The sequence below is a fragment of the Myotis nattereri genome (genome assembly GCF_964212035.1).
Source record: "Myotis nattereri genome assembly, chromosome: 6".
Taxonomy (NCBI): domain Eukaryota; kingdom Metazoa; phylum Chordata; class Mammalia; order Chiroptera; family Vespertilionidae; genus Myotis; species Myotis nattereri.
In genome coordinates, this window is record NC_138081.1 from 95,478,963 (window position 1) to 95,506,698 (window position 27,736).

The window sequence follows — 27,736 nt, forward strand, 5'->3', positions numbered from 1 at the left end:
AGGCCGCTTGGGTGCAGTTCTGAGAGATCACAGTCCTGCGGGCTCTGCTGCTTCAGGTGGGTCGTGAGGAAGTAAAGTGAGCCCATTCCCAGTTATATCAACATGAGGCCTTAGGTCCAGTTGTGTGTGTGTGTGTGTGTGTGTGTGTGTGTATGGATCAGTGCGTCATATTCCTTTTTTACAAAAGTAATAACTTAATAAAATGGACTTCTAAACAACGGTCCTGTTAAAGCTGCACCCCCATTCCCTGTGAAGCCCAGGAGAGCCAGCCAGCTTCCCAGGAGCCCGGCCAAGGGCAGCACCTGGCCTGTGCGGCCTCCGCCCGGCGGGTGACCCAGAGGCACAGCTGTTCCTGAGTGACTGACACTGGAGAACTAGAAAGGAGCGTGCTTGCCCCCCCCCCCTCCCCCCTCCTGCCCCGCCAGCAGGTAAATGCCACCTGGCTGCCTCCCGCATTCCCACCGCCGGTAGCTGCGGTCTTTCTCCGGGGCTGAGCCCAGGCTGAGGGAAGCACAGGCAGGGGCGTGTCGTTCCCTCAGAGGCTCCGAGCAGGGGTCCACGGGTCATCGTCCCTCCACTCAGCAAGGCCTCGCGGAAGGCCGGGCGCGGAGCCGGTGGGACCGTGGGGCGTGTGATGGCGGCCACCACGTGCTGCCACTGCGGCCAGCGCTGTCCATGCCCTCGATGCACGTAATTCTCACCACCTCTCCGTAGGAGAGATGAAGGATCGAGGCACCAGGAAGTCAAGTCAGCTGCTCAAGGTCACCCGAGGTAAAGGGTGGATCCAGGTCCCAGTCTCACATCACCGTCCTGCGTGGCTCGGTCTGGGTGGAGGGACCGAGCGGAGCACAGGTGTCCAAGGGCTGGAAGAGGGAAAAGAACAGGAAACGTGGTGAGGAGAGCAGGCCTGGGACTCAGGGAGGAGGGAGGGGTGGGGGGGCGGGAGGGGGGGCGTCGCCCAAGTGCCATCAGAAGCTGGTGGCCGGTGACCACTCGGCAGGCATGCCGCAGGGCAAGGAGCAGAGGCAGGAGGCGGATACCACAGAGCAGTGATGGTGGGCACGGTGGTCAAGGGGAGAGATGGGCCGGGGAGGTTTACCTGTGTGTGGTCTAAGGTTGGTAGCTCAATTGATGGACACCCCAGCTTGCTCCTAACACCCCCAAACAGTGCCAGGGAGCCCCACCATCTTGCAGAGGGGCTTCCCTTAAGTTCATGATCTCTGAGAAGGGCCCAGTGAGAGGTGATGTGGGTGGAGGGAGGGGCCCCTCTGGGGGAGACACTAGAGCACATGTGTACCTGCTGGGAACGACCGGGAGGGAGGGAGAGACGGGTGACGGGGGACAGGGGGGATAGGGGAGGGACAAAGTCCTTGGGGAGGGAGGATGGACAGGGTCCCAGCACACGGGGAGGGGAGCAGGCATTGGCCCAACCCTGCAGGGAAGAAGACGCCGTGGAGACCTGGTGATGGGGGAAGAGGACTCCACCTCCTCAGGGAAGAATGGGGCCAGGCACACTGCCTCGGGTGCGTGCGTGACGGCGGAGCGGGGGCTGGAATAACTGTCTTAGAGAAAACGAGCCGAACTCTACATTGTCCAGAGTCACGGGCAGGTAAGCGCGAGGTTCAAATCCACAGGCTTCTTAGCACCCAACTGGGGTCCTGAAAGTCCTTTTTCCACTAAAAGAATCAGGACTTCGTGGACAAATGATTCATTTCCGGCTGAGGAGCAGAAAATGGGCAAGAGGAGCCTGCCGCTGCCACACCAGAAGCAAGGAGCCGGTCAAAGGCCCTGGGGTGGCGTTGAGAGGGAGCACTGAGCGCAGCAAGGCCAAAGCCGCCCTGGACGGGGACACAGCAAATGTGCTTCCACTCGAACAGGAGCTCAGAGTGCGCGTTAAACAACTAAGAACATTGCTCGCCGTTGGAGGGTCCAGTGAGCCAATTCACCGAGTTCGAAACAGCTCATTATCTGAACACGAGTAAATAAAGGAAAAGAACCCTGTTCCGCAGCTTGGTTTGTGCTGCTCTCAGTGGGTGGGGATTCTCTGTTAATGGGATTTGAGTTCCCAGGGAAGGAGTGATGGAATAGGACAGAGCTGTTTGGAGGACTCCGGTTGCACTGACGACCAGTGGCTGCTGCATGACAAGGAGGGACGTCAGAGGTACAGACGCCTCAGGGACACACTCAGCAAATCCAGGGGGGGGGGGGGCGGGGGGTGCTGGGCACGCAACCTAGTTTTTCAACAAGCAGATGGCGAGGGGAACAGAAACGGAGGGAAACCGTCTTATTCAAAGGGGTTTACGTGTGTGAATCACAAACTGTGGGAAGCAGCTTAGGACATGGAGGAGACAATTGGAAATGTGAACACTCACTGAATACCTGCTACTATTAAATATTGTTTAGATACTGCTAAGTAATTAATAATGACACCAGTGTGCGGGTTACGCAGGTGCTTTACTTAGCTCCTAGGTCAGCTGGGACGGGCCGGCACTCAGGGGACCAGCGCGGTTCGGTGCTGGGGTCTGCAGTGAGCACCAAGGCTTACTGGAGCCTCTGCCCTGAAGGGGGGGGTGGTTTAGACAACAGAGTGGGGGGAGGGTCGGCAAGTGGCACCTCACAGTTGCGCCTGCTCCTTACTTCCCGAGCTTTCCGTCCCTAACTCCTCTGACCCCACCTCCAATCCTCGCACCCACCCTGTGAGGGCGCGGGTGGGGGTGGGCAGGTGCTGCGAGGTGAGGAAAGCAGGCGGGGGTGGGGGTCAAGGTGTAGAGACAGGGCCTCAGTCCCTCCAGGACAGCACCCCTGACCTCCGCGGAAGCCAGGCGCAGGCGACTTACCCCGCGCTGTCCGCTCCCGGGCGTCCTCGTAAACCCCGCTTCCCCGCAGGGCCACCGAGGCAGAGCGAGTGCCAGTGCCGCGCCCAGGGTCGCCGCCCGAGCGGACGAAGGAGGGAGGCGCGGCCGCCGGCTCCGGCCCGCGGGCTGCCCATAAAAGGCCGGGCGCACCAGGCCCGGCTCCGCCGGCCACTCCCGGGGCCTCCTCCGCGCGCAGGAACGTGTGGAATCTCCCTCCCGCCGGCCGCCCCGGAGGACGTCCCCCCCCCGCCCCCCGCCCGGGCCGCCATCGCCCCATCCGGCCCGGGACCGGGACGGCGCCGGCCTCCCGGCGGGGGGAGCGCTGCGCCCGGCCGCGCCCCTCACCTGCCCGGGCGGCCGGCCGGCGGGGCGGGGCGGGGCGGGGCGGCGGGAGGAGCCTCGCCGGCGGGAGCTCCGCGCAGGGAAACTCCGCCAGTGGCGGCGCGGGGCGGGCGGCGCGGGGCCCATGGCGCTGAGCAAGGGGCTGCGGCTGCTCGGGCGGCCGGAGGCGGGCGGCGGCGTCCTGCTGGAGGCGCGCGGCCGCGGGGACGGCCTGCTCTTCGAAGCCGGCGCGGTGGCCACGCTCGGTGAGTGCCCGCGACCCCCGGGCGGGGCGGGGCGGGTGCCCAGAACCGGGGCGCTGCTCCCCCAGGTGACCCCCCGGGGCGGCGGCGTGAGGCTGGGCGCGGCGGGTTTGAATGAAGGGACGCGGGGACCCCGGGCACTGCTGGCCGGGCGGTGCGCGGCGGCCCCAGCCCCTCCTGAGCCTCAGCCCGGCTCCCCTCTGCGCGCCGGGCGCGGGTTCGGTTCTCGTTTCTCCCAAAGCCGCCTCCGGCCTTTGATGCCCGCGGGCCGGGCGCGGGTTCGGTTCTCGGTTCTCCCAAAGCCGCCTCCGGCCTTTGAGATCCGCGCCGGACTCAGTACCGGCCCCAGAGGACCCGCGGGCTGGGTTAGGCGCCAGCTGGGCCAGGTGCCCGGCGCGCTTTCTTTGCACTTGTTGGTGAAACCCTTTGGCTTGTGCTGCCAGCTTCGCTCCCGGAGGGGATGGGGCAACATCACCATCGCAGGAACGCGGAGCAGCCCCGCTGCCAGCCTGAGAGTCACTGGGCGCAGTGGAGCCGGCTGGACCCCTGGGGACCCTCTGAGTGAGCCGCACCTTGTCAGCTCCCGCAGGCGCATTCCAGCGGCTTCTCTGGTGGGACCAAGCCGCCCTTCCCCTGCTGATGGCACCTCTGCCTCGTGTCCATGCTTGGGGGAGAGGCGGCAGTGCTGCAAAGGACAGAGCTGGAGGCAAATGTCCTTCCGGACGCCGCCTTTAATGTTGGGTGTCGTGAGTTAGAGGCCAAGCCGGTACTTTATAGAGGGCTCCAGGAAGTCTTTAGGCTGGCACTGTGCCAAGGACTTTAGCGACAACCTCGTTCATTTTCACAATTCAACAGAAGAGCTATTATCATCCCCATGTTCCAGATGAGTAAACCGAGGCCCGAAGAGGCTAAGAAACTTGCTAGCCCAAGTGACACGCCTGTACCCGACCCCTGCGTGGCTGTTCTGGAATCATGGCCCCCTGGTCCCTTGCTTTGTGGCTAATATTCTTAGGTCGCACCAAAGCATGAAACCAGGTGGGACTGTGAGAACTTTGACCTTGAAAGCTGGAGACTGGGCTTCCAGCTGGTGTCCAGCTGCTCGTCTTCCCTTGTTCGTAGCTAAACAGGGTGGTCACTTGTCCTGTAGGTGGTGGTGGCCAGTGCACTCATTTCCATGACACTGTATACAGTCTTTAATCTTTTCTTCTCATTCGCGGGCTTCGGTTCTTCAGTTAGGATCCACGTCTTGGAAGGACTGTCTCTTCTAGTTCCACTTCCCCAGTGATTTTATCAGCATATAGTCGTGGGCTTGTTTTCCATCACCTGCTTTCTGAAATGATGTCTCCAGGTTTGTCAGAACCACAAATGTGCAGCGAATCGTGGGTTAAACGATTATCAGGTTACTCCAATTTGTGCTCGGTCCTGAAAAGTCCAAGTTTGGTCATTTGCGAAGGTCTCGTGAGAAAACCACAGAAATTTCCATTCCATTTTAGATGTCCACTTCATACCGCATTTATCAGAGCCGAGAGAGTAATTTCATGGTACAAAACTGTTGCTTCATCGAAGAGATGAAAACATCCTGTGGTTGAATTACACCACGAAGCTAGCGTCGTACACATTGGAGTTCCTTTGCAGCCCCTTGGGGAAAATAGACTATATTTTTTTCAAAAGTGAAGATTTAAAAATGATTAATGGAAGTAATGTGCATATTTCCCATTTGGAAATTAAATTGGGGCTAACATACATGTACAGGGTGTCCCCCAAAATGTATAGACACACTTTAATAGCCGATAGCTCAATTTCAAAAATGAAATGCATTTTAATAAACACTGCCTTTATAATTATCCAAAGTGTGTGTATACACTTTGGGGAGCCACCCTATGCATTACATTGGTGATTACAATACAGTGGGTTCTAGAACCGAGAGTGTAATGAAGAGAATGGCACATCCCCTACTCAGGTGCCACCCACATTTGTCACTTAACCTGGCATTCATGTTTCCGTAGACCTTGGGCTGAATACTTAATTTTTAAAGTCTGTTTTTCTTAAATTAAATGTGACTATTTTTAAAAAAGCAGCGTGGTGCCCGACTGGTGTGGCTCAGTGGTTGAGCGTCAACCTATGAAGCAGGAGGTCACGGTTCAATTCCTGGTCACGTCACATGCCCGGGCTGCGGGCTCAATCCCCAGTGTGGGGCGTGCAGGAGGCAGCAGATCAATGATTCTCTCTCATCATTGATGTTTCTATCTCTCTCTCCCTCTCCCTTCCTCTCTCTAAAATCACTAAAAACATACTTAAAGTTTTTTTAAAAAAGTAAATAAATGCAGTGTGGCATTTGGAGGTATTGCTGGTCCTGAGGACGGGGAGAGCCTCCGCTGCTCAAAAGTTGTTGTCTTAGACTTTAAAGGATCCTAACCATGCCCCAAGCAGCCAGAATGGCTCTGAACTAGAAACTTCTACCTGTGTTCCAAAGGCCCAGCTTGTTGGCTTTCCTTTCTTTGACCAGATAAAGAATGCTTTCATTTGTTTCCCTTAGAACAGTGGTTCTCAACCTTCCTAATGCCACGACCCTTTGATACAGTTCCTCATGTTGTGGTGACCCTCAATTTCGTTGTTACAAATTGGACATAATTAAAGGATAGTGATTAATCACAAAAACAATATGTCATTATATATGTGTTTTCCATGGTCTTAGGCGACGCCTGTGAAAGGATCATTCGACCCCCAAAGGGGTCGCGACCCACAGGTTGAGAACCACTAGCTTAGAAGGTTGCAGTGTCTGCTTTTGTGTGGGACAGCACACCTGTGGCAGCTGGCCGCGCTGGCGGCGGGACCCTGACCACCCATCCTTTCCATGAGGTCCAGGGGTAGGCACCTTCCTTTTTCACTCCAGCTGTGGTTCCTGTGATGGGTCTGCCCAGGGGGCAATGAGAGCCAGGGGGGCTTTAGTGGAGGGTTTATTCCTATGTGGGTAGTGACTTCTCCCTGGCCCCGGGGTAGCCCAGCTCAGCTCTGTGGCAGATGCACGTTGCTGCTGCTTTTATGGGGAGCAGCAGAAGGGCTTGGGGGCAGGGGGGGTGGCCTGCCAGCCAGCCACCAGTAAGCACAGCTCTTCTAAGTGCACCAACCCCCATAAGGATCCTAACTTGGAAAGGCCTCTCCGTGGAAAGGGCTCACGACTGGACAGTGTTTTCAGGCGGGGCTGGGAGACAGCCTGCTCCTTGAATTGGGGTGTGAGTTTAGGAAAAACTAATAATGACCCTTGGATGGTGGATCGCGGGGTCCAGCCCTTCTGTTCCAACGTGACTGCAGGGGTCCCCACACCAGGCTGTGGCCGGCAGGCAGGGAGGGGCGCGCCCCAGTTCCTGCTGCTGCAGGAATTCCTTGGAGACTCTGTCTTCAGTGTGGATCAGTGGGAACAGGAATTCCAGGGGCAGAGGAGCCCAACGTATCGGCTCCCATTTCCAAGGTGTTTGTCAAGTTTTCTCGGTGGCCTGATTGAGGACAGGGACTTCTCAGGTACAGCGGAAGCGGAGCGCGGAGCAATTCCCCGTGGCCCAGAGAATTAGGGCACAGTTTCTTATTTGCCCACTGGGACAGAAAGTCCTTGCTGTGCTTGTCTGTGTCTCCAGACTCTGTGGACAAGACGAAGGGAAACGTGCCTGCTCTGCATGGATTTCGTCCACCGCCAGCGCCAGCCCCAATGCTCCGAAGTTCAGGGTTCTCCAAACAGCCCGGAGGGCGGTCCCCCAGTGCCCCTGCTCTGCACCTGCCTTTGCGCCTGCCCGGCCCCACCCCTGGCTTGCTGCGGAGAGGCCGAGGGGGTTGGGGGTGAGGGGAAGGGGGCTTGGGAGACTTCATTAATTAGTGAGTGTTGGCCCTAAATGACCTGAGCTTCTGGGGGAGAAGTTTCTATGTAAACACGGCCGGGTTTTCCCAGCTGCTGAGCCTTGTAGAGGCCACAGTGTCTGCTTTGTTTGAACTGGGGAGGTGGCCCCGGGGCCAGGCGGCTTCCTCTGAGCTGTTGCCTCTCCCTTTCCAGGGATCAGTGGCCTGGGTTTACTTGGTCAGTGACTGGAAGTTCGACCTGCTTAAGGGCACCGGAGAGGGTCCCAGGAGTGGCCATTCCCTCATTGCTCCGGGTAACGAGAGGCGCAGGCGGGCCAGCAGGCTCCAGGCTCCGTCCGGGGACAGCTCAGCCCCAGCCGCCTGGCGTCCAGCCGGGCTCCAGTCGGGTCCTTCCTGGTTGTAGGTTTGTTCAGCACAATGTTTACAAAAATGCAAACCGGGTTAGCGTGGCTTCTACCTGCGGTTTTGGTAACTCACTGGTCGAAACGTGATTCCAAATCTCGCCGGGCTGCTTTTTGATGCTTTAACCTTTAATTGTGAAAATTTAAAAATATGCACGAGAGTGGAAGGAAAAGTTAATTTTGAGTGCCTGTCACCCAGCCTTGATAATTATCAATGTATTTCGAATCTGTGTCACCCAGGCCTGTCTTTTTTATGAGCAATGACTCTTCTAAAATGTAGTTGGTTCAACACCAAGCAAGAGTTTGGCTTGGCTTCCCCAGCCCAACTTGCACTTGTGGGCACAAGTTCTAATGTCCAGTACAGATTTCCACCTGACCAAGAGCAGAAATGGTGGTGCGGATTGATCCCGAGATTTTGGCCAAGATACGTTTTTAGAAGCAAAGTGGTCACGTGAGAAGAGTAAACTACAGCCTAGAAAGCGACAGTCCTCGGGGGGGACCGCCATGGGCTCAGAGCGCGGTCTGCTCCTAGGCCGCGAGGAGGCCCTGCCCTGCCCCCTCCCCGGCGTGAGGCGTGGGCTGAGGGCCGCGTCCACCCGTGTTTGTGTGCCCCCGTCTGGACCACACCGCAGGTTCGCAGGACCCTGGAGCCTCCTGACACAGGGTGCCCCCTGCTTCAGGCTGCTCAGGTCTCTTCCCGGGGCCCCGGGGTGGGGGTGTGGCGAGGGTCCCGGGTCTGGGAGGAACCCGGGTGTCCTCAGGAGTGTGCACAAGGCCCCCAGCAGGGTGGTATGAAGCCGGACAGGGGAGGTCGGTGGAGGTGCTGGGGGGCGCTGGGACGCCTGGCCCTGGGGTATCTTCTCAAGCTAAGAGGATAGAACATACTTTGTTTAATAGTTTGTTAGCTCAATATCAAACTTAAAAATAGTTTGACCTGTGGCGTACAGGCTCCATTGTGCAGACTGTGAAGCAGCTAAGTGTTGGACTGGTGTCATCTGCGGGCCTCCTAGACTTGGGGGAGAGGTTCTGAGTGTGTGTGCTGGGCGCCCTGGGGGGCTGGGGTGGGGGGCTCTGCCAAGTGGGTGGACTTACCGCGCTCTGCACCTGAGGTGGGCCCTGGGCGCCGGTGTGGGCCTGGTGCTGAGCCGGGCACCTGAGCAAAAGGCCCAGCTGGAAGGTGGTGCCTTTGGCCAGGTCTGGAGATTGGGCGGGGGGGCGGGGGGGCGCGGGGGCAGCAGGCAGTGCTGCTGGCGTGGGAAGCTCGCAGGTTGCCATTTGCTTGTAGACAGCTTCCTGGTTCAGAAATGACTCAGGGTGGGAGGAGAAGCCACTCAGCACAGTCGTGGGGGAGGGACGAGGGGGGGGGGCGGGGCAGCTCCTCCCGTGGCCCAGTCTGTGGCAGCAGCTCCAAAATACAAATGTGAGACTTAAATGTAAGGCAGTTTCCTGAGGATGTGGGACTCTCCCAGAGAGGATTCAGTAACATCATGGGAGCTGGTGCCTGGTGCTATTCTGGCCTCTGTGCCACTTCTGGCCGCCTCCTTCCCGAGGCTGGGCCTGCCTGGCCGCCTGAGTCCAAGCCCAGGCTCGGCTCCGACTCCGGCTCCTCCTGCGGGTGGTCAGTGAGGCCGGCACTGCGGGGGTCGGGGCCTCCTGCTCTGGACACACCAGCTGATAAGAACGAAAAGGGACTGTCCTGTCTTTTGAAGCAGCGTGAGGCCTCCATGTGGGATTGGGGAGTGGGGTGGGGAGGGCGGGTGTTCACGCAGGACTGATGGTCCCACCGCCTGTCAAGGTCCAGGGTTAAGGTGAGCATCTCTGTGTGACGCTGCCTTTCTTTCTTTTAAAAAAAATATTTTTATTGATTTCAGGGAGGAAGGGAGAAGGAGAGGGAGACAGAAACATCAGTGATGAGATAGAATCACTGATCGGCTGCCTCCTGCACGCCCCACAATGGGGATCAAGCCTGCAACCCAGGCATGTGCTATGAGCAAGGATAGAACCGAGACCTCCTGGTTCATAGGTCAATACTCAACCACTGAGCCACACCAGCTGGGCCGCCGCCGCCTTTCTGTCGTCACTTGTGTTGACGTATTCCTGATTGGTGCTAGTAATCTCTACTAAGACGAAGCAGACCACTTCCTGTCCTCAGGCCTGACCCAGAAGGAGCGATGCCACCAAGCTCTCTTCACCTGGGTGTGCCCCGCCTCTCCGCAGCGGAGACGGGACCTGAATCCTGGCTCTGGCGCCTCCTGCTGTTCTGTGCTGGGGGAATTGACTTAACCCCTCGAGACCGCAGAATCCTAACGTGCAAACAAATGAATGAAAACCCGAATTGCCTTTCTGCTCTTGAGATTCCTTGTGTCTTAAAAAAAAAAGCTTAAACACTAAGCATAAGCAAATAAGAAACACCGTACTCCACACACCTCGTTAAAATTGTAAGGATTAAGAAGTACAAATTGGCAGTTACAGAACAGTAAAGGGCTGTGAAGTACAACTTAGGGAATGCAGCGAGTGAAATTGTACTAACTGTGCATGGTTCAGGCGGGAACTAGGTTTATCAGGTGAGCACTTCGTAAGTTACATAAACAGCTAATCACTGTGTTGTACACCTGAAACTAATATAATATACACCAACTATAATTGAAAAATATAATGTACATCAACTATAATTGAAAAATAAAAATTCTTAAAGTGAAAAATCACACACACACACACACACACTCACACACACACACACCTACCCAGGAATTTGAATCTTAGGAGAAATGATCTGGCAACGTAAAATCCACAGTGGCTCAGAGCTAAGTCTGAACTTACCTTAGGAAGCTGATGCTATGCATTTTTAATTGGATGCTTATGAATTAATTAAAATGCATGAGAATATTTGTCCTTCATTCTGCTCCTTACCTAGAACCAGCAACAACAACAACAAAAAATGTTAAAAAGCCGAAACAATTTAAGTTTGAATTAGGGACACAGAGTACGTATTTATTAAGATAGCATAAACCATGCTAGTTCAGTCGTCGCTTTAGCTGGTTCTTATCAATATGCACCGCTGTCCTTCAACTGCCTTTCATCCTGCCGTGTGACCTTTGCTTAATAATTCGGCGTGGCGTGGAGGCTTTGCGAGTCCGCGCACGCGCGGCCTTTTCTCATCTGTTCTGACTGGCTGCACGGACTGAGCTTCAGCGTGAACCTCACCCGTGGCTGATAAACATTCCACGTCGGAAACCTCCTTCCACGGAGCAGACGGTTCTCCGCAGCCCCTGCTGCCGATTCGGCAGAACTGCGCTCAGGCGTGGCCCAGCCGGCTCCTGGCAGCGAGGGGTGAGCCGAGTGCTGTCACGCGTGCCCGGCCAGCAGAACAGTGTCCCGGCCCTTTCAACAGTGGGTTGCTTGTTATTTAAATGGTGTGGAGAAAGGAAGGACTATTGGAAGCCGGCTGGCCATGGCGTGCCACCTGCCCAGGCCTGAGCCGGGCCCTCGTAACAAGATCATGGGAGTAGTGTCTGCTTGTCTTGTCACCGAGACCACCGGGAGGGGGTGGCCCCTGGACCAGGGTGCGGGGGCGGCTGGAGGGGGTCAGACACATCTTCATGGGTGGCATGGGAGGGCCAGCGATGGAGCTGCAAGAATGGAATTCCACGCTGAAGTTTTGTCTCTTACGTGGACAAATAGAATCTTCTAGTTCTCTCTTTCAAGGGCTACTGGCCTCTTTCTCCAGCCAGACTACAAAGCAGTGTTGTGGGTGAGGACTGAGAGATTTTATCTGGTCGCATAAATTGATTTTGATCGGAACTCTATCATCTGTCTAAGATTTGCTATTTGTCGACGGGAAGAGGTATCGTTTTCATTAGGATGTTAAAAATATTGGCAGTGCCAGAGACCCCAGGGAGCCTGTGATGGGGCAGAGGGGAAGGCCTAGCCTCAAGTGCCAGTTCTGGGGGCTCCTCCAGCTGGTGTGTGTGTGTGTGTGTGTGTGTGCGTGCGTGCGCGTGAACTCCCCTTCCACGGCCTTACCCCACCGCACCCCAGACACTTTTCCTAATTCTCCATGCGGGTTGGAGGCTGCCCCAGAGAAGGGCTGGTAACGGCTTTTATCTGACTGCATGGAAGTAATAAAATGTTTGATTCAACCACAGAGCTGTGCTTGTACCCCTGCAGCACAGGAGCCAGTGACATAGGACAGCATACAAGAGGGGAGAAATTACAGGGAGATTCTGTCGCCTGCAGAGGCTTCCCACCGCGGGGTGTGGGGGTCTGACTTCCACAGCAACGCCTCCCCCCCCACCCCCCGGGTTCAGTTTGCTGTTGGGAGAATGAGGTTACCGAGAGCTTATTAGGATTTTGCCTTAGGAGGGACCACACCCAGGAGGAGAAGGTGAGGAGCGACCTCTGAGGTGGGGGGCTGTCGAGGACAGTGTGGGCCTTCGGTGTGCTCACCCCCTTCCTCCCGGGCCTCCAGGGGTCCCCCCTGTGGCTCTCTCTCCCCCTCCTGAACACCCTCAGGCCTTTGGGTGCAGATGATAAGGTGTAGACATAGACAATCCGGGAGACACCCTAAAGTAGCCGTGCATACAGTGACGTCACGCCTGGCATTTGTCTGTCGGCGCACCAGGAGACACACACACACACACACACACGCACACGCACACACACACACACAGGCACAGGCACAGCAGCGGGAGAAGAGGGGAAGCGAGGCTGGGAAATGCTGACGGCTGTGGGTGCGGGCTGATAGGCACTCGTCCATTAGACTCGAGGAAGCAATAAGCTGGCTGCTCTTCCAGCACCATCCGTAGCTTTCCCAGACGTCGTCATTAGCCCACTAGAGTGTGTGATGGGAAACAGATTCCACTCCCAGGGACAGCAGTTTCTGGGAATAAACATAATTAAAAACCTAAGGCCTCGCGGAAGAAAGATATAAACTTCCGTGAAGCACCACATTTTGGGGATGGGAACATCAACAATGTGAACGTATTAGTTCTCCAATTGATCTAAGAATGCAAGTGTCTGAGTAAAATCCAATGAAATTCCCATTAAAGCTTCTGGGCCGATTTTAATGTCTGTCTGGGAATCTCCCGCCCCCACTGAAATGCATTCTCATTGCAGTCCCCCCATTTTGGTTAATGGAAGCCCCCATGGGCGGGGCAGGCGCTCAGGACACGGACCTGTGAGTCATCCTGGACCCCTGTCTCCCGCAGCCCCATCCAACCCACCTGCACGGCCAACTGCTCTCCTCCAAATACATCTGAATCCGCCACTTTCCCTGCGCTGCCCGCGTTGACCCACCACTGCCCTCTCTCGCTGGTCACCACCTGGCAGGTGTCCAACTGCCACTCCTGGAGCCTCCCCCGGGGGCCGCACAGTGGCCACGTCACTCATGGTGGCCACACCAAGTGGCCTCATCACACACGGTGTCCTGATCCAGCCTGCACAGCCTGCGTCCGCTGCCCGCTCTTTCTCCAGCCTCGCCTCCCACTGCCTGGGCTCATGCCCCTTCACGGGTGGGTCCTGCCTCAGCACCTCCCCTCTTGCTGTGTCCTCCGCCCCATGCTCTTCCCCCAGATCCTGCCTGGCCGCCACCTCCTCTTCAGACCTAACTCAGCGACTTCGGGGAGACTTCCCCCAGCCACCCAGCAGGACCAGCCCATGGCCTCCACGCCCCAGCCCCATCTGTCCCAGCATCTGCTTTCTGGTCACTTATCCCCGGAATGACCTTCTTCGTTTGCTTGCGTCGTCTGTGGCTGTGAGAATGCAGGCTCCTTGGAGCAGGGTGCTGTGGTTACGTGTGTCCCCAGAACATGCTCAAGGCCTAAGCCCTGGTAGCGGGATGTGACTGTGTTTAGAAATGGGGTCTTTGCAGACCTAACCGAGACGTAACTTGGGGTAAGGTCACACTGGAGCAGGTGGGCCCTTCATCCACGGGACACAGGCTGGCGGAGGAGCCGGGTCCCGGGGCCACCAGTGCTGTTCCCAGATCCCTGAGCGTTTTGTGAAAATTCATGGAGCCGTACACTTAGGATTTGCTCGTTTCTTTCTGTCTGTGTTATACTCCAGTTACAAAAAACATTTCTCAAACCCATCAGGCTTCCTTCCTGTATGACTTCCGAGCTTTGTGCTTTGGTTAGAAAGGCTTTTCATGCCATAAAACTGTGAAAGCTTCTCCGATGTTTTCTTCTAATACTTTGAAAAGTTGGGTTTCTTTACACTTACCTCTAAAGACCTCTGGGATGTATTCTAGTGCAGGACATAACGTGGGGCTCTTTTCCCTTCCCAGTGGGAATCTGGCATTTGTGTGACTCTCTAGATCACACTGCTTATGGCAGAAATGACCTTACCTGGCGAATTGCTTCTGCGGAGGAGGAGCCGTAAATGAATGAAAACGTGGACAGGACACCAGCTCAGTGCCTCCTGAGTGTGACAGCTGGCACTGGGCGACCCTGGTGAACCCTCAGACCTCCCCCTTTGGGGTTTTGTAAGGGAGATGGGGCTCCTGTGGGCACGAGGCTTTCAGCGGGGGAGAAGCTAGTTGCCAATATGGTCATTCTCAAACGGAAAAGTGCCAGTGGCCACCCGCCGGCTCTGCCTCGCGCCTGCCTGGTCATCAGTGGTGGCGGGTGAATGCCGACTGTTCTGCTCCGTGTTTCTTGCCGTCTCCTGTGATGCAGCCGGCGAGGCCCTGGTGACAAGCAGTGCACTCTCTTAGTCACCTTCCCTCCTGGCCCACAGCCAGCCCTCACACCTGTCCTGTCCCCTCAGGCTGACCCCTTTCCCAGGAGACGGGCCGCCCGCAGGCCTCCAGACAAGCCCGGATTTGCCTGCCCTCCACGGGACACACCTGCTCAGAGCTGGGAACGTGAGGGCAGGGCTCGGGCGTGAGGCTGAACAACAGCTGTGGCAGGGCCCCGAGTGGCGAGGACCAAGGCATCCTCGCTGCTTCCTGCTGTCCCTCAGAACCCTGCCCAGATGGGTCTGCAGCCCACCAAGAGCTAGTGTGGGCTCCAGGCCTTCCCGCCATCCTCTCTGCCCCCGTATCTTGCTCAGCCTGGATCCATGGCGTCGCTCCCCCTCTGCACAGCCTCTCAACCCCAACCCCACCTCCTTTCTTCCTTCCCGATGGGAAGGGGTTGTCCACGCATGCTGTCTCCACTCCCCTCCTCCTCTTCTCCCCTGATGCAGGGCCAGCCGGGCCGAGGACCACGCCCCTGAAGCCCTTCATCAGCATCCCCAGAGACCTCGGCCTTGGATCCCAGCAGCATCGCCCAGGTGACCCCACCTCCTTCCTGAGGCGATGGTTCTCCTGGTCCTGCCCCTGTCTTCCTGCCGTTTCCCGGGTCCTAGAGCTACACCTGGCACACAGTGGAGTGAAGGAGTTGAGGTGTGAAAGGGGGTGACTTTCCCCTTCCTGCCGGCTCTCTCCCTGCCTCTCATGTAGCAGAAGAGGAGTATATAGCTCACACTAACGGCTTCTGAAGAGGCATACGTGTGCGTGTGTGTGCGTGCAGAGCACTCACATGGAAATAGGGCGTCTGTGGGAGGAAGGACGCACTGAGGCGAGGTTGCCGCAGAGCTGGGCGGGGCCCTCAGGTGGAGGGGTAACCTGTGTAAGGAAGAAGAGAGGGCGAGGACCTGGAACTGGTTTGGCTGGTCCCTTGGTGAAGAAACTGGAAAAGAAGCTGGGAGTGGAGCCTCCAGCACTGCGGGGCCTGGGCCTAATTTGTTAGTCATAGGAAGCAAACTGGAGGGCTGGTGGTAGGAGGAAGTGCCACACCCGGCCTTGGTCCAGCAGGAGCCCCGGGGGCAGGGGAGGGACCGAGGCCCAGGAGCGAGATCCCGGCCAGGCCACCAGCCCTGGCCCAGAAGGACCTACCTGTCTTTCCTTCTCTGAAATCAATGAAAAAAGAAAGGAAATAAATAAGTAAAACAGCACATTTGTAGACAGACGGGAATCTCTTTGCTTCCTTCTTATTCCCTGTTGGGTGGGAGGCCCGCGGGCACCCAGCCCTCCTGACACTGCGCCCTAAGGTGTGAGGACTGCTGATCGGGGTTTGAGTCCTGTCCCTGGTCTGCAGGAAGCATATGCATCTCGTATCAGTGCCAGATTAGCCCCTGGATTCCTGCTTTTTAAAGAAAACCAAGAAATACTCAGCTGTATGTCTCCGTGTCCAGCTCTGCACTCGAGCCCTCTTGTCCAAGGAGCCGGCCGTTTCCTTCGGCCCAGTAACCTCAGCCCATGCCCACCCCGACCTCGCGCAGGGTGGGGTGAGGGCCTGCCCCTGCCCTGCCCTGCCCTGCAGATGTTTTTCCAGCTGTGGCCACCGCAGAGGATGAATTTGCCTCTATTTTCTCTGGCGCTGAGCACAGCTTGGTGGAAGGCAGTACATTTGCTTAGGTCATGCTTTTTGAAGGACCCTCCCCCTAGCTGTCCTGTGGGGGCTGGACACGTGGGCAGGGGAGGGGCGGGGGAGGGGTGGGGAGGGCAGGAAAGTTTCTGGGGCTGGCGTGTCTGCCTGGTGGCTTTGTCTGGCTCTCCAGCTTCTGTTTCAGACCCGTGTTTTGATTTGCACTGCGCTTAGCAACGCTCCGCAGCCTCTGCCCGGGGAGAGCCATTGTCCTTCGGAAGAGCTGCTGCAGCTCCAAGCTGATAACTCGGGGAGGAGCAGCCCCAGCCAGTCTGCGCCGAGCTCAGCGCGAGACGCGAAGGAGGCAGTGACCTTGATCTGGATGATTCCAGCCTCCTGAGACCCTGAAACACAAGAGGGTGGTTTAATATTCTGCACAGGAATGCAGCCGCAGATGCACCCCAGGCTTGGGCTGTCCGCATTGTTAACTGACCTGCTTGTTTTTCGGACCTGTGGGCTGGGCTCTGCTGGAATTTCCTTACGGCACGTTATTGTGGAAAATATTATGAAAGGAAAAAAAAGAAAATACTGTGAGAGAAAGAAGCGCGTGTGGTTGGTTTGAGTATCGATGGGGACCATGCTGCTGTCAGGAGCACGGCCGGCCGCCTGGGGGACGAAGCAGACCCCTCCCTGGCGCCTGCCCTGCCCTCTGAGACCAGCATGGCCTCGGGATGCCTGACCACAGAGCTTTGTCCTGGGAACCAGACCGTGGCCACGTGTGCTCTGCCCGGGGCCAGCCACTGCTTCCCTGCAGGCCTCTCAAGTGCACCCAGGGGTGGGGTGCGTGTCCCCGAGTCTCCTCTTCCCCCTCCAGACACTCTCCCTCCCTCCCCCATAAAAGCACTCAACTTGGAGCCTCATGCACAGCGCCCACCAGGAGGTCTGTCCAGGCTCCTCCAAGCATCCAAACCGCCAGCACCCCTCTGGGATCCTGACGGGAACCCAGCTTGCTGGCGGGGTATCTGGAACATTCTCCTCCAGAGGCGCCTGGTAAGCCCTGTGAGACCCCAGCACGCGCTCACCTGCGTGGAGGCCAGGCCATGCTACTGGGGAGTCTCACCCCCAGGATCTGTGTCAGGGCCGAGCTCCAGGGTCTCAAAGGCCAGGCCCCAGGGGCCCCAGTGCTATGGTAGTTAGTTCACTTGTGGTTTCTCTCCGTCCAGATCCTCCACCAGTTGCGTCTCTTTTTTTTATTTTTTTATTTCAGAGAGGAAGGGAGGGAGAGAGAAAGATAGAAACATCACAGTGGTTCTCAACCTTCTGGCCCTTTAAATACAGTTCCTCGTGTTGTGACCCAACCATAAAATTACTTTCGTTGCTACTTCATCACTGTAATGTTGCTACTGTTATGAATCATAATGTAAATATCTGCTATGCAGGATGGCCTTAGGTGACCCCTGTGAAAGGGTCGTTCAACCACCAAAGGGGCCGCGACCCACAGGTTGAGAACCGCTGATCAATGATGAGAGAGAGTCATTGATCGGCTGCCTCCTGCACGCCCCACACTGGGGATCGAGCCTGCAACCCAGGCATGTGCCCTGACCGGGAATTAAACCGTGGCCTCCTGGTTCACAGGTCGACGTTCAACCACTGAGCCACGCCGGCTGGGCCAGTCAGGTCTATTTTTATCATAAGCCATGTTGTCTAATAACATAGACAACTTTTATCAGGTTACCATGGAAACAGGGCTAGAAAGTGAACTGAAGGTCAAATGCTCCAGCAGCTGTGTTAACCCTTTGCCCACACATATCCAGAACCACGTCACCTGCCACTCTCCTTGAACTTGCCGGGTCCTCCTCTGTCCGTCTCCCTGAGGCTGAGTCCTGCCCTCACGCTTGGTCCCTTCAGTGGCCATGATGGTCCTTCTGAAGACCTTGGCCTCCAGTTCCCTGACCTGCCCTCCTCCAATGAGTGTGTCCTCCGCCCTGGCTCAGCCTCCCTCCGCGGCCGTACCTGTCCCTCCACCGTCAGTGTCAAACACTCAGCTCTGTCTTCTCAGCTCATCCCTCAGTAATTCCCCAATTCCAACCGTCTTTGGCCCTCCTGGGACTGCGACCCTTGAACCTGCCACCTCTGCACAGCCCCCTCCTGCCCCCGCACCCTCCGCCTTCTCACCTGCTCACTCACCCACCCTGCCTTGCACTCTCCCCTCTCCCTCTTCTTCTGTCCCCTCCTCCCCTGGCTCTTAGCTGGTGGAGTAGCTTCTGGTTGCACTGAGGAAGTGGAAGCAAACAGGAGAGAATTTCCAGTTACCCGCCCACCGCATCTGTCCCTTCTCTCCTGTTAGCCGTGGACCGACTGAGTTTCAGGCGACCCCCACCCCGGGAATCCATCGACCTACTCCAGGGCATGGCTCCAGCGTGAGCTCCCTCTCCTGCTGCATCAGTTTTTACCTCCCTCGGACCATGTGTAGTGTGTGCAAGCTGGGTGCTACCCCCATCTTAGAGAAGCCTTCTGGCCTCACTGTCCTCTCCACAGCCTCCCCCTCTCTCTCTCCTCTACACACGTGCACACACACACACACACACACACACACACACACATATATGCGCGCACATGCGCACACGCAGAGTTCCTCAAAGAACTGTCTCACCCTGGCCGGTGTGGCTCAGTCGGTTGGAGCATCATCCCGTGCACCAAAAGGTTGCAGGTTCAATTCCCGTTCAGGGCACTTACCAGACTCAGCCAATCGATATTTCTCTCTCACATCGATGTTTCTCTCTCTCTCTCTCTCCCCCTCCTCTCTCTCTAAATTGAATTATATATATATCTCCTTAGGTGAGGATTTAAAAAAAAAAGATTTGTCTCTGCTCACTGTCTCCATTTCTCTCTGCTCTTTATTACGGTTTTGCCCGTCAGCTGTTCTGAAAGTGCCCGCGGTGACGCCAGGACATTAGCAGCTCTGACCCCCCGCCCCCCTGCCTCTTGCCTCACCCCTCTCAGGCTTCCAGGGCACCGCGCACTCCTGGTGCCTGGTGCTCCTTGCATCTTTCTGGCCGTGTCTCTTCCATCTCCCTGGCCTTTAAACACCGTCCCGCAGGCTCACCCCCAGGTGACCCCCCAGCCTCACCCCCAGGCGACCTCCCAGCCTCACCACGTTAAATACCTGTTTGCTGGGGACCCCGGGTGTGAGGTCAGCCGGACTTCCCTGCTGGGCTTGATGGGCTCTGGCCTCGCCTTCTCTCCAGCCTGAGCTCTTGCTGCTCCACAGACCTGTCATGCCAGCCTCCCGCACAGGTGGCAGCCACTCCCCTGTCCCACCAGCCTCCCGCACAGGTGGCAGCCACTCCCCTGTCCCACCAGCCTCCCGCACAGGTGGCAGCCACTCCCCTGTCCCACCAGCCTCCTGCACAGGTGGCAGCCACTCCCCCTGTCTGCAGTCAGGAGACATCGGCATCCTTGCACCATCTTCTCTCGCCTCCCGCGTCCAATCTGTTCTCAGATCTTGTCCTCGCTTTTCAAAATGTGGAGATAGTTAATGATGTTAAGGAATGTGCTTAAGTCCCTTTAGATGTGATAATGCTATTGTGGTTATGTTTTTTTTAAAAAAAGAACCTTATCTTTTGGAGATTCTTACTGAAATATTTAGAGATGAAATGATAAGGAGTCTGGGGTTTGCTCAGAATCACCTGAGACAGGGATTCTCACTAAGAGGACTCATTCAAACGCAGGCTCTCAGTCTCCAGCCCAGAGTTCCGATTCAGCCAAGCTGGCGGGGTGGGGGGAGGGGGGAGGCGCCTGGTAACTGGTATTTCTAATGCTGGTGATGCTTCCTGTCTGAGGTCCACATCTGAGGCCCTGATCTCAGGGTGAGACTGGGGTGGGGGGGCGATGAATGAAATGAATGCATGAAACTAGCTGGTGTTGGAGCTGGTGGGTCCATGGTCTGCGGGCGCACAGGGTTTATTACACTTACTCTGCTTTTCTTAGGAAATTTCCATAAAAGTGTGTGCGTGTGTTTCCAGAAGTTGACCATTTCTCAGCACCGCCACTGCTATCACCGTGGTCCCGCTAGCATCTACTTGCCTGAGCCATTGCCGGGCCTCCCAACTGGTCTTGCTTCTCCCTGTACCCCCTCTGCATTCTGTTCCCAACACAGCAGCCCGCAATGGCTCCCTCTCAGCCTGAAACCCAAGCCTTTTTATGACCCAGAGGCTCTTTATAATGTGTCCCCCACTCCGATTTCCAGCAGACACACTGACCTTTCTGGTCCCTGAATTGCCAGGAATGCCTCTGCCTCAGGACCTTTGCACATGCTTCTCTGGGCCTACAATGCTCCCTGCTCCTTGCTCAGCCTTCTCTCTCATTTCCTTCAGGGATGCATTCAAAAGTCGCCATTGCAGCGAGGCCTTCTCAAACCATGCGATGTAAAACACCTCTCTCTCTCTCTCTCTTTCTCACACACACACACACACACACACACACACCACTTCATACCCCCCTTCCTTGCTCACTGTTTCTCCTTAGCTCATGCCACCACTATCCTGTGCTTACTGACCATGGCTGCCCGCCCTGGCAGGAAGCTTACAGGGTGCCTGGCACCGACGAGGCCTTCGTGGATGTGCCTCGGCAGTGCCCCCGCTCTAGGGTCCCACCCACGGCTTGGCCTCCACTGCCACTCATCATCCATGACACGCATCCCTCCTTTGCCCGCGCCCAGTGCCTGCCTGGGCTGGCTCTGATGTCCAGGGACGGTGGCCTGTCATGCCCACTGCCAGATCCCTGTGCCAGGGCAGTGCCAGCCCCAGTAGAGGATGGATGGCAGCATCCCAGGAGCACGAGATGGGTGAGGAAGAGGATGGGAGAGTAGACGAGAGGACTTCCCTCAGCAGGCTGGATGGTCGTGGCCAATGGCAGGGGAGGGAAAAACCCGCAGGAAATGCAGGAACGCGTGGACAGCGGGAACGCTCTGTTTTGGAGGCATTAGCAGGACAGAAGTTGCAAACGGGCAGGCAATACCGCCTGCAGAGGTGTGTGTTCTGCCCACACAGTGCTTAAAATAAATGGGGTTGGTTGTCAGCAGCAAAAAATCAGCCCTGTCCTACTTCTCTGGAAAAACGCCAGACCTGCGGGCACTGGGCTGGCATGGCTCCTGGGGGACCACTGGCAGCACTGACCGCTGCCCCTCAGAGCAGGCGGGCATGTCCTCCGGTCCTCAGGGCCCCTCCCAGCAGCTTCGTCCAACCAGGACCTGCCCGCTGCTTGCAGGCATTGGGTCAAGAGCTCTCTTTTGCGGAGCAGGATGGATTCCTCCTTTCTCCAAGCCTCGTGAGGACGCATAGCTGTTTGGGGCAAGCAGCGGGGTGGTGAGTTCAGAGCAGGCTGCCTGGGCGGCCAGGCCTGGGCAGTGTGGGGCTGTCAGGGCGGGCCCAAGGAGCCGTGGAGAGGAAAGGAAAGCTCATCGGGGAGACTGTTTGCAGAGGGTCTGGGCCATAAAAGGGCTGGCTCACCGAGTGCAGAGACCACCGAGTGTCATGGTTTCAGGCGTGTCCCCAGCATCACGTATTGAAGCCCGGCTCTCACACCCAGAATGTGGGTCAGCGGGGATGTCCTTAGTTGAGATGAGGTTGTGCTGGGGGGCGGGTGAGCCCCAAGCCCAAGAAGACCGGTGTCCTTAGAAGAAGAGGAGAGACATAGAGACCCACGGGGAGCAGGTGGCCATGTGGCGATGGAGGGGGTGATGCAGCTCAAGCAGGGGTGACGGCCACCCCAAGCTGGGAGGCGGCAGGGAGGGGTCCTCCTGGAGCCCACAGAGGGGGCTGGCCCCGCCACCCTTGCGGTCAGCTGTGCCCCCCGAAACTGTGCCCCGCTGGTCTGTCCTGAGCCGGGGTTTGTTTCCAGCCAGTCCGATTGCGGAGGAAAAACGCGTCTTCTCACAAGATGACCGCGACCGCCGGGCACACGTGCTGAGAGTGGTCTCGGGGCAAGGCCGGCAGGAGGGCGCTCATGTCAGGGAGTCCGTCGCTTACGGGACTCAATGGGCCAGATGGCCCAGTCAGGGCTTGAAGACGACGAGAGCTCTTTCTATTCGTGTCTGTTTCCTTTGCCCATGGCCGGGTGATGTGATGTGTGTTCTGTGGTGTGTGACCAGTGGACTGAGCGGTGTTCCTCTCCCCGTGTCCACAGCCTCTCCCGTGGTCCGTGCCACGTCCAAAGTTGGATTTGACACTTGTTTTGCCCAGCGGTTTCCTCCTGTCTGTCTGGTGCCCAAAGAGCCCCTTGTCTACGGTTTAACAAGCCGAGGTCCGGGCCTGCGAAGGCTCGGGGTCCTGCAGGAGCCTTGGTAAGGCTCCCGGAGCTGGAACAGATTATTGCACCAGGGTTATTCTCTGGCATTTGTCCACTTGTCTACTGACAGGCGGTGGCTGTGGATCATTGGAAAGGGCGGGGCTACTGCCCCGAGGTTCCTCCTTCTGCCAGCTTTGCTGTCCACCTGCTCTGGGCACAACTGCTGAATGGGGGGTCCTGCTCATGCAGCTCACCTTGGGGTTCACGCTACTGGGCCTGGGGTGTCTGGGTACCCAGCTTCCTGTGCAGCCCCCCTGTGGGTTAACATTTCCTGGGGGTGGGGGGTGGGCACTGCAGAACGAAGCCCCCAGGGGACACATTTAGGAAGGCAGGTTCTCCGAAGGTGACGATGACTCGCTCTGTGTCTGAGCACGTGGGTCCCGGTGCAGTGACAGGGTCCGCCCAGGCTCCCCCTCAAACCCAGCACCTCCGGCCCACGGGGGATGCCCCTCATCCTCTCCAGCCCTCCCCCCCCCACCCCCCCGGAAGCTGTGGGCGCCCGCAGAGAGCAAGCTTTTCACGGGGATGTCTACATCCCTGCTGCCTGGTGATTCGCTGATCCTGAAACCTCAAACCTCCACACGCGTTACTGGGGCTGAGCTATTGTCTCTGCGTTTTCTTTTTCGAGTGGGTGGGAGCGGCGGAAGGCTGCGGGGAGCGAACTCCCGCGGGAGACCCGCTGATGGTGTCTGTGCTGTGCTTGTCCCCCAGCGCCCGCCGAGAAGGAGGTCATCAGAGGCCAGTACGGGAAGCTCACCGACGCCTACGGCTGCCTGGGAGAGCTCAGGTTAAAATCCGGTGAGTGTCCTCCGGGAGCAGCAGCTGTCAGCCTGCCGCCTCTCTTGTTAGTTTGGAAAGCATTTTAACGGTGTGGTCTTTTGAATGTTTGTTTTGCCGGGCCTGCTCCTCCACGCTGGGAAGGTCAAGGTGAGTGCAGCCGGTTCCCACCTGTCTGTGTTGCTCTGGCCTTGGGTGCAAAGAAAGGTCCCCTTTGTGTTTGCTCATCAGGACCTGAGCGTCGGTGTGTGTGTGTGTGGGGGGGGGTTGCTGGGGTGCTGGGGGCTGCCCAGGGGTTGTTTGTCACTTACAAGGGCCCCGTACTCTGCCTTCCAGAAGGTGGATGCACAGGTCCCAAGCCCCCTGGACAGGCTGGTCTGGGCATTGGTGGCGAGGAAAGCCAACCACCAGGGCCTGAGCGTCAGACACTGGCAGGGTCTGGGGGGAAGAGGATGGGGGGAGGGGACAGGGAGCTACAGGAGAGGAAAGTGCATCACAGAATGGGCCACTTGTCTGGCTTGAAAAGGCAGAGAACTTACAGGACAAGTGGGCGTCCTTGCTTAGTATGACCTCGAGGGGCCCAGCGGTCAGCCAGGCGGCCTTGGGGGTTGTGCACCCCCTCCCGGGGCCACCGAGTCACCTCTGCACTCCTGGACCTTATGGGAACCTGGAGCCACCATGTCCTTCCCCGTCTCAGCCGGCTAATGTGTGTTGGCCCACCCAGTGCCATCAGTGAGTTATGGGGCCGAGGCCAGAGCTGGGTCAAAATGGGAAGGGCTGTGAGTTGACTGAGTTCAGGCGCGATGGCTCTCCCCAGCCCAGCACATGCATGTCCCACCCCCCTCGGCCGCCGGGTGTGTGGACGGAGGACGGTGAAAGCCCCCAGAAGGGCACTGGTGTTTGCCTTCCTTTCCCGGGTCTTCCATGGGCCGGTCTTGCCTGAACTACGATGATGACATGGACAATCTCTAAGCGGTGCTGAGGAGAAGCACCAGGCTGCCACCCACACGACCAAGTGCTGTCATTAAACGTCCGCTCCGTGCCAAGGACTATACATCCATGACGTCACTGAATCCTGCAGAGGAGCAGTGCGATCTGCATCTTCACCCCCGTTTTACAGCGAAGGAAACGCCCCAAGAAGCTCTGCTGGGACTCCAGCCCGACCTGGCTGCCTCCAGAACTCGCTTTTCCCATGAAAATGTGCCGCCTGCCAGGGTTTCCTACGGGCCTCCCCGCACCCCCAGCGAGCTCCCTGTGGCCCAGCCTCAGTCATGACGCCGTGTGGAGGCAGGCGGCCTTGCATGGTGCCTACCCAGGGCCTGGCACTGCTGATGTGCTGTCACCGACTGACGCAGCTCTCCCGGCAGCCTGAGGGAGGCGCTGTTGCCATCCTGCTTCACAGACAGACAAGCTGGGGTGTGTGGGGGGGGAGGGGGGGTGGCAGAGGGGGACTTACCTGCTGTGCGTCATCTAGTCTGTGACACTTTTTTCTACACCGTCACCTCCAGGCACTCAGGAGGTGTTCCGTGGTTGACATGTTACAGTGATAACTGGAAAGGTTTCTCTTGTGCTTCATTAAGGGATCCTTAATCAAATGATCTGCAGGGGCCTGGGCTCAGTGCAGGGCCGGAACGGCCCAAGGCCAGGCAGTTCTTCAGCTGCAGCTGGACTCTGGCCTGTGTGCTTTCTGGCCCCAGGGGCTGCTCTCCACCACCAGGCTGCTCTGTCCCAACTGGGCGGGAAGTGAGCTTCTGGGCGGAGAGCAGCACCACCCTCCCCCCCATCCCAGGGGAAAGCTGTGGTCTGAGGTCGGCTACAGGCCAGGAAGGGTGATGGCCCCAGGAGAACATTGTCGGGTGAGTAGGGTGTCTGCGGGGCGCCCGGCCAGGGGCCAGGGTGGGCTTGGCAGCAGCCCCAAACTGGATCTGTTTTCTCTGTCTGTTGTTTCTCACCTGTTGAGGGTGTTGGGAAGCATGTTCACCAGGACGACCCTCCCTGGTGGGGTGGGCGCCCCCCTTGACTTTTTAGGCTGAGGGTCTCCACAGAGAAGGAGGCTTCCCCTCAGTCTCTCCGCTTGGGGCAGTTGTCCAATTTTAATTTTACTGAAGTGAAAACAGCCTTTATGTTAGAAATGAAGAAACATGCACGAACATTGCATCAAAGCTTTATCTCAGGTTCCTGGGTGTCACAGAGAGCTGAGTGCCCTTTCTCCCTGAGAAGCCAGCAGGAAGGGGGTGGAGCCCCCACCGTTCGCGGGGCGTCGGGCTTCCCAGGGACTGCGCGTGGGGAGCCCAGGAGGTGAGAGTAGCAGCGAAGGCACTTTCCCAGTGAGAACAGGGACTTACCTTGCTTTTAGCCTGAGCGCTCGCGGCCTCCGCGTGTCATGGCCTCCGCGTGTCATGGCCTCCACGGTTGAGTGAACTGAGGTCTCTAATGAGTGAGGCTCCTGGACTGTGCCGGGCACAGCCCCTGAAGCAACAGACAGCCCTACACTTCCCAGCGGCCCTCGGGTCCCATCCCAGTGTCACAGCGTCACAGCATGGCCCATGCACATGCCACCTCCCCAGGGCTGGTTTCCCACCTGTGAACCAGGAGGCCTTGTCTCTGCTGACATTGTTCCTAGATTTCCGTGAGAAGGAGCATGGTGCCGAGTGGGCGGGGCTGGCAGGGGGTCCCCAGGAGAGCCGGTGTGGGGGAAGGGCGCAGGCTGGTGGACAGGCACGGCTCGCCGGGCGCTGGCTTCTGTGGGCTCTCACTGCCGAGGGAAGCGTGGAGAGGGAGTGGGACAGCCTCTTGCGCTCAGGGCCTGCAGCGCTCTCTGGCGAGTCTGAAATGGAGTGGCCTTCCTGGTCTCGGAGTCCTTTACTTTAACATCAGTGACCCGTGGTGAGCTGGTAAATATTGGACACCCAGCTCTGGGAATGTCCGTGGTGTGACTACCCCACCTGCTGATTGCCGGCTGCCAGGCGGAGGGGGCCACGGGCACAGCGGGCTGTCCCGAGCTGGGTGAGCGGCCGCTCCCGGTTCTAGAAAGGGAAGGTGAGGGCGCACTGAGCCGGTGCCATGTGGCTACAAAGGCGACAGAATTCTGAGCTCGTGCGTGTGGGGAGGGTCGGGGCGGGAGGGGGGGGGGGGAGCGGCAAAGCGTCTTCCTTCCCCTGGGGCAGCCCAGAGTTCCTAAGGCCTTTGCTTCCCACTAAGTTTGAGAGTGTCCTGGACGAGCAGGACAATAGATCGGGCGGCCCACAGGGCTGAGGTGGGCAGGAACCCCGCTGGGGAGAGATCTCGGAGCTGAGCACACAGAGCAATGCCAGCCCAGGAGGCGGGGCCTGGAGAACACGCCCAGCCTTGTCCCGAATGAATGGCCTTGTGTCTGCCGTGACTCATGTGATCCCAGTGCCAGCCCTCCCCTGCCAGGTGACAGGTGGCCGCAGCTCGGTGGACGTGGGCCCTGTCACGGCAGCCTCGGGGCATCGGGCAGCTCGGGCGTGGAGGTGGGCTTCGAGGAAAGCGTTCCTAAGTTGATACTGAGGTTTGGGAGTTGTTTTTATTGTTACAAAATATGGATGAGATGAAATTGTTAAGTGTACTGTTCAGTGGCATTAAGAACATTCAGTGTTGGGCAATGGTCCGTCTTCAGAACTTTTTCATCTTCCCAAACTGAAACTCGGCCATTAACTCCTAGATTTTGAGATGCACCCGTCCCTTCTCCTCCCTGCCTGTCCAGGCTGCAGCCAGAGTTGTCTGCACTGTGACCCTCTTGTCCTCCGCAGGGGTGTACCTGTGTGTGCATGTCTGTGTGCATGCGCGTGTGCATGTGTTTGCACACGTGCGTGCGGGTGCATACGTACATGTGTGTCTGCATGCACATGTGTGGGCATGTGGCTGTGCCTGCACGTGTGTGCATGCCTGTGAGCATGTGGCTGTGTGCATCTGCACACACATGCACACGTGCATGTGTGTTTGCGTTTGTGCATGTATGTGAGAGAGTGCGTGCGTGTTTGTATCTGGTGGGCCTTTGGCCTGTCACCCATGGCTTGCCCTCCCCGCCACCTCACCTGACTGGCCAGCAACCTCTGACCTGGCCTGGTGCTGCTGGGGCCACAGCCCTGCCACCAGGAGGTGTGAGCTGGAGGGACGCAGAGGCCATCTGGTGCCTCCCCTCTGAAGCCTGGAAAGGGGGTGTGCAGAGCTCCGAGCCCATCTTCTGAGGCCAAGGCCAGTCAGGGCTTGTCTGTCCTCGCCTACGAGGTCCTTACTGTTCCAAACCCTGGACTCGGCCTGCACTAAGGGCCTCTGCGCCCCTCCCCAGGCCCCGTTTCTTGGCTGAGAGAAAGCTGACCTGCCTCACCCACAGCAAAGCCTAGAGCCTGTGCTCCAGGTGAGCATCGGAGGGATCCCCACACGCCTGGGAGGCAGCCTCCCCCCCCCCCCCACCCCGGCCTCACTTTGACCCCCTACAGAAACCGCCCGGCAGGGGTCAGGGGAACAGTCTGCACCAGGCTCAGACCAGGGCCCTTCCCTTCAAACCCTCTGTGCCTCCCTCCCTTTCTGTAAAATGGGGCAGAAGTGCC

The 27,736-nt window shown here is 57.8% G+C and overlaps 1 protein-coding gene across 2 annotated transcripts in view; it reads left to right on the forward strand.

Annotated features, from left to right (window-relative positions):
* Positions 1 to 3,321: 3,321 nt before the first annotated feature.
* SYNJ2 (synaptojanin 2) overlaps positions 3,322 to 27,736 on the forward strand; it is a gene marked incomplete at its 5' end in the record, with an annotated part of 74,265 nt that continues 49,850 nt past the window's right edge. For both annotated transcript variants that reach the window (XM_081095111.1, XM_081095112.1), the window contains 2 exons: positions 3,322 to 3,442; positions 23,097 to 23,183. In XM_081095111.1, the coding sequence (XP_080951237.1) occupies positions 3,322 to 3,442; positions 23,097 to 23,183 (208 nt within the window). The remainder of the gene's footprint in view (positions 3,443 to 23,096; positions 23,184 to 27,736) is intronic.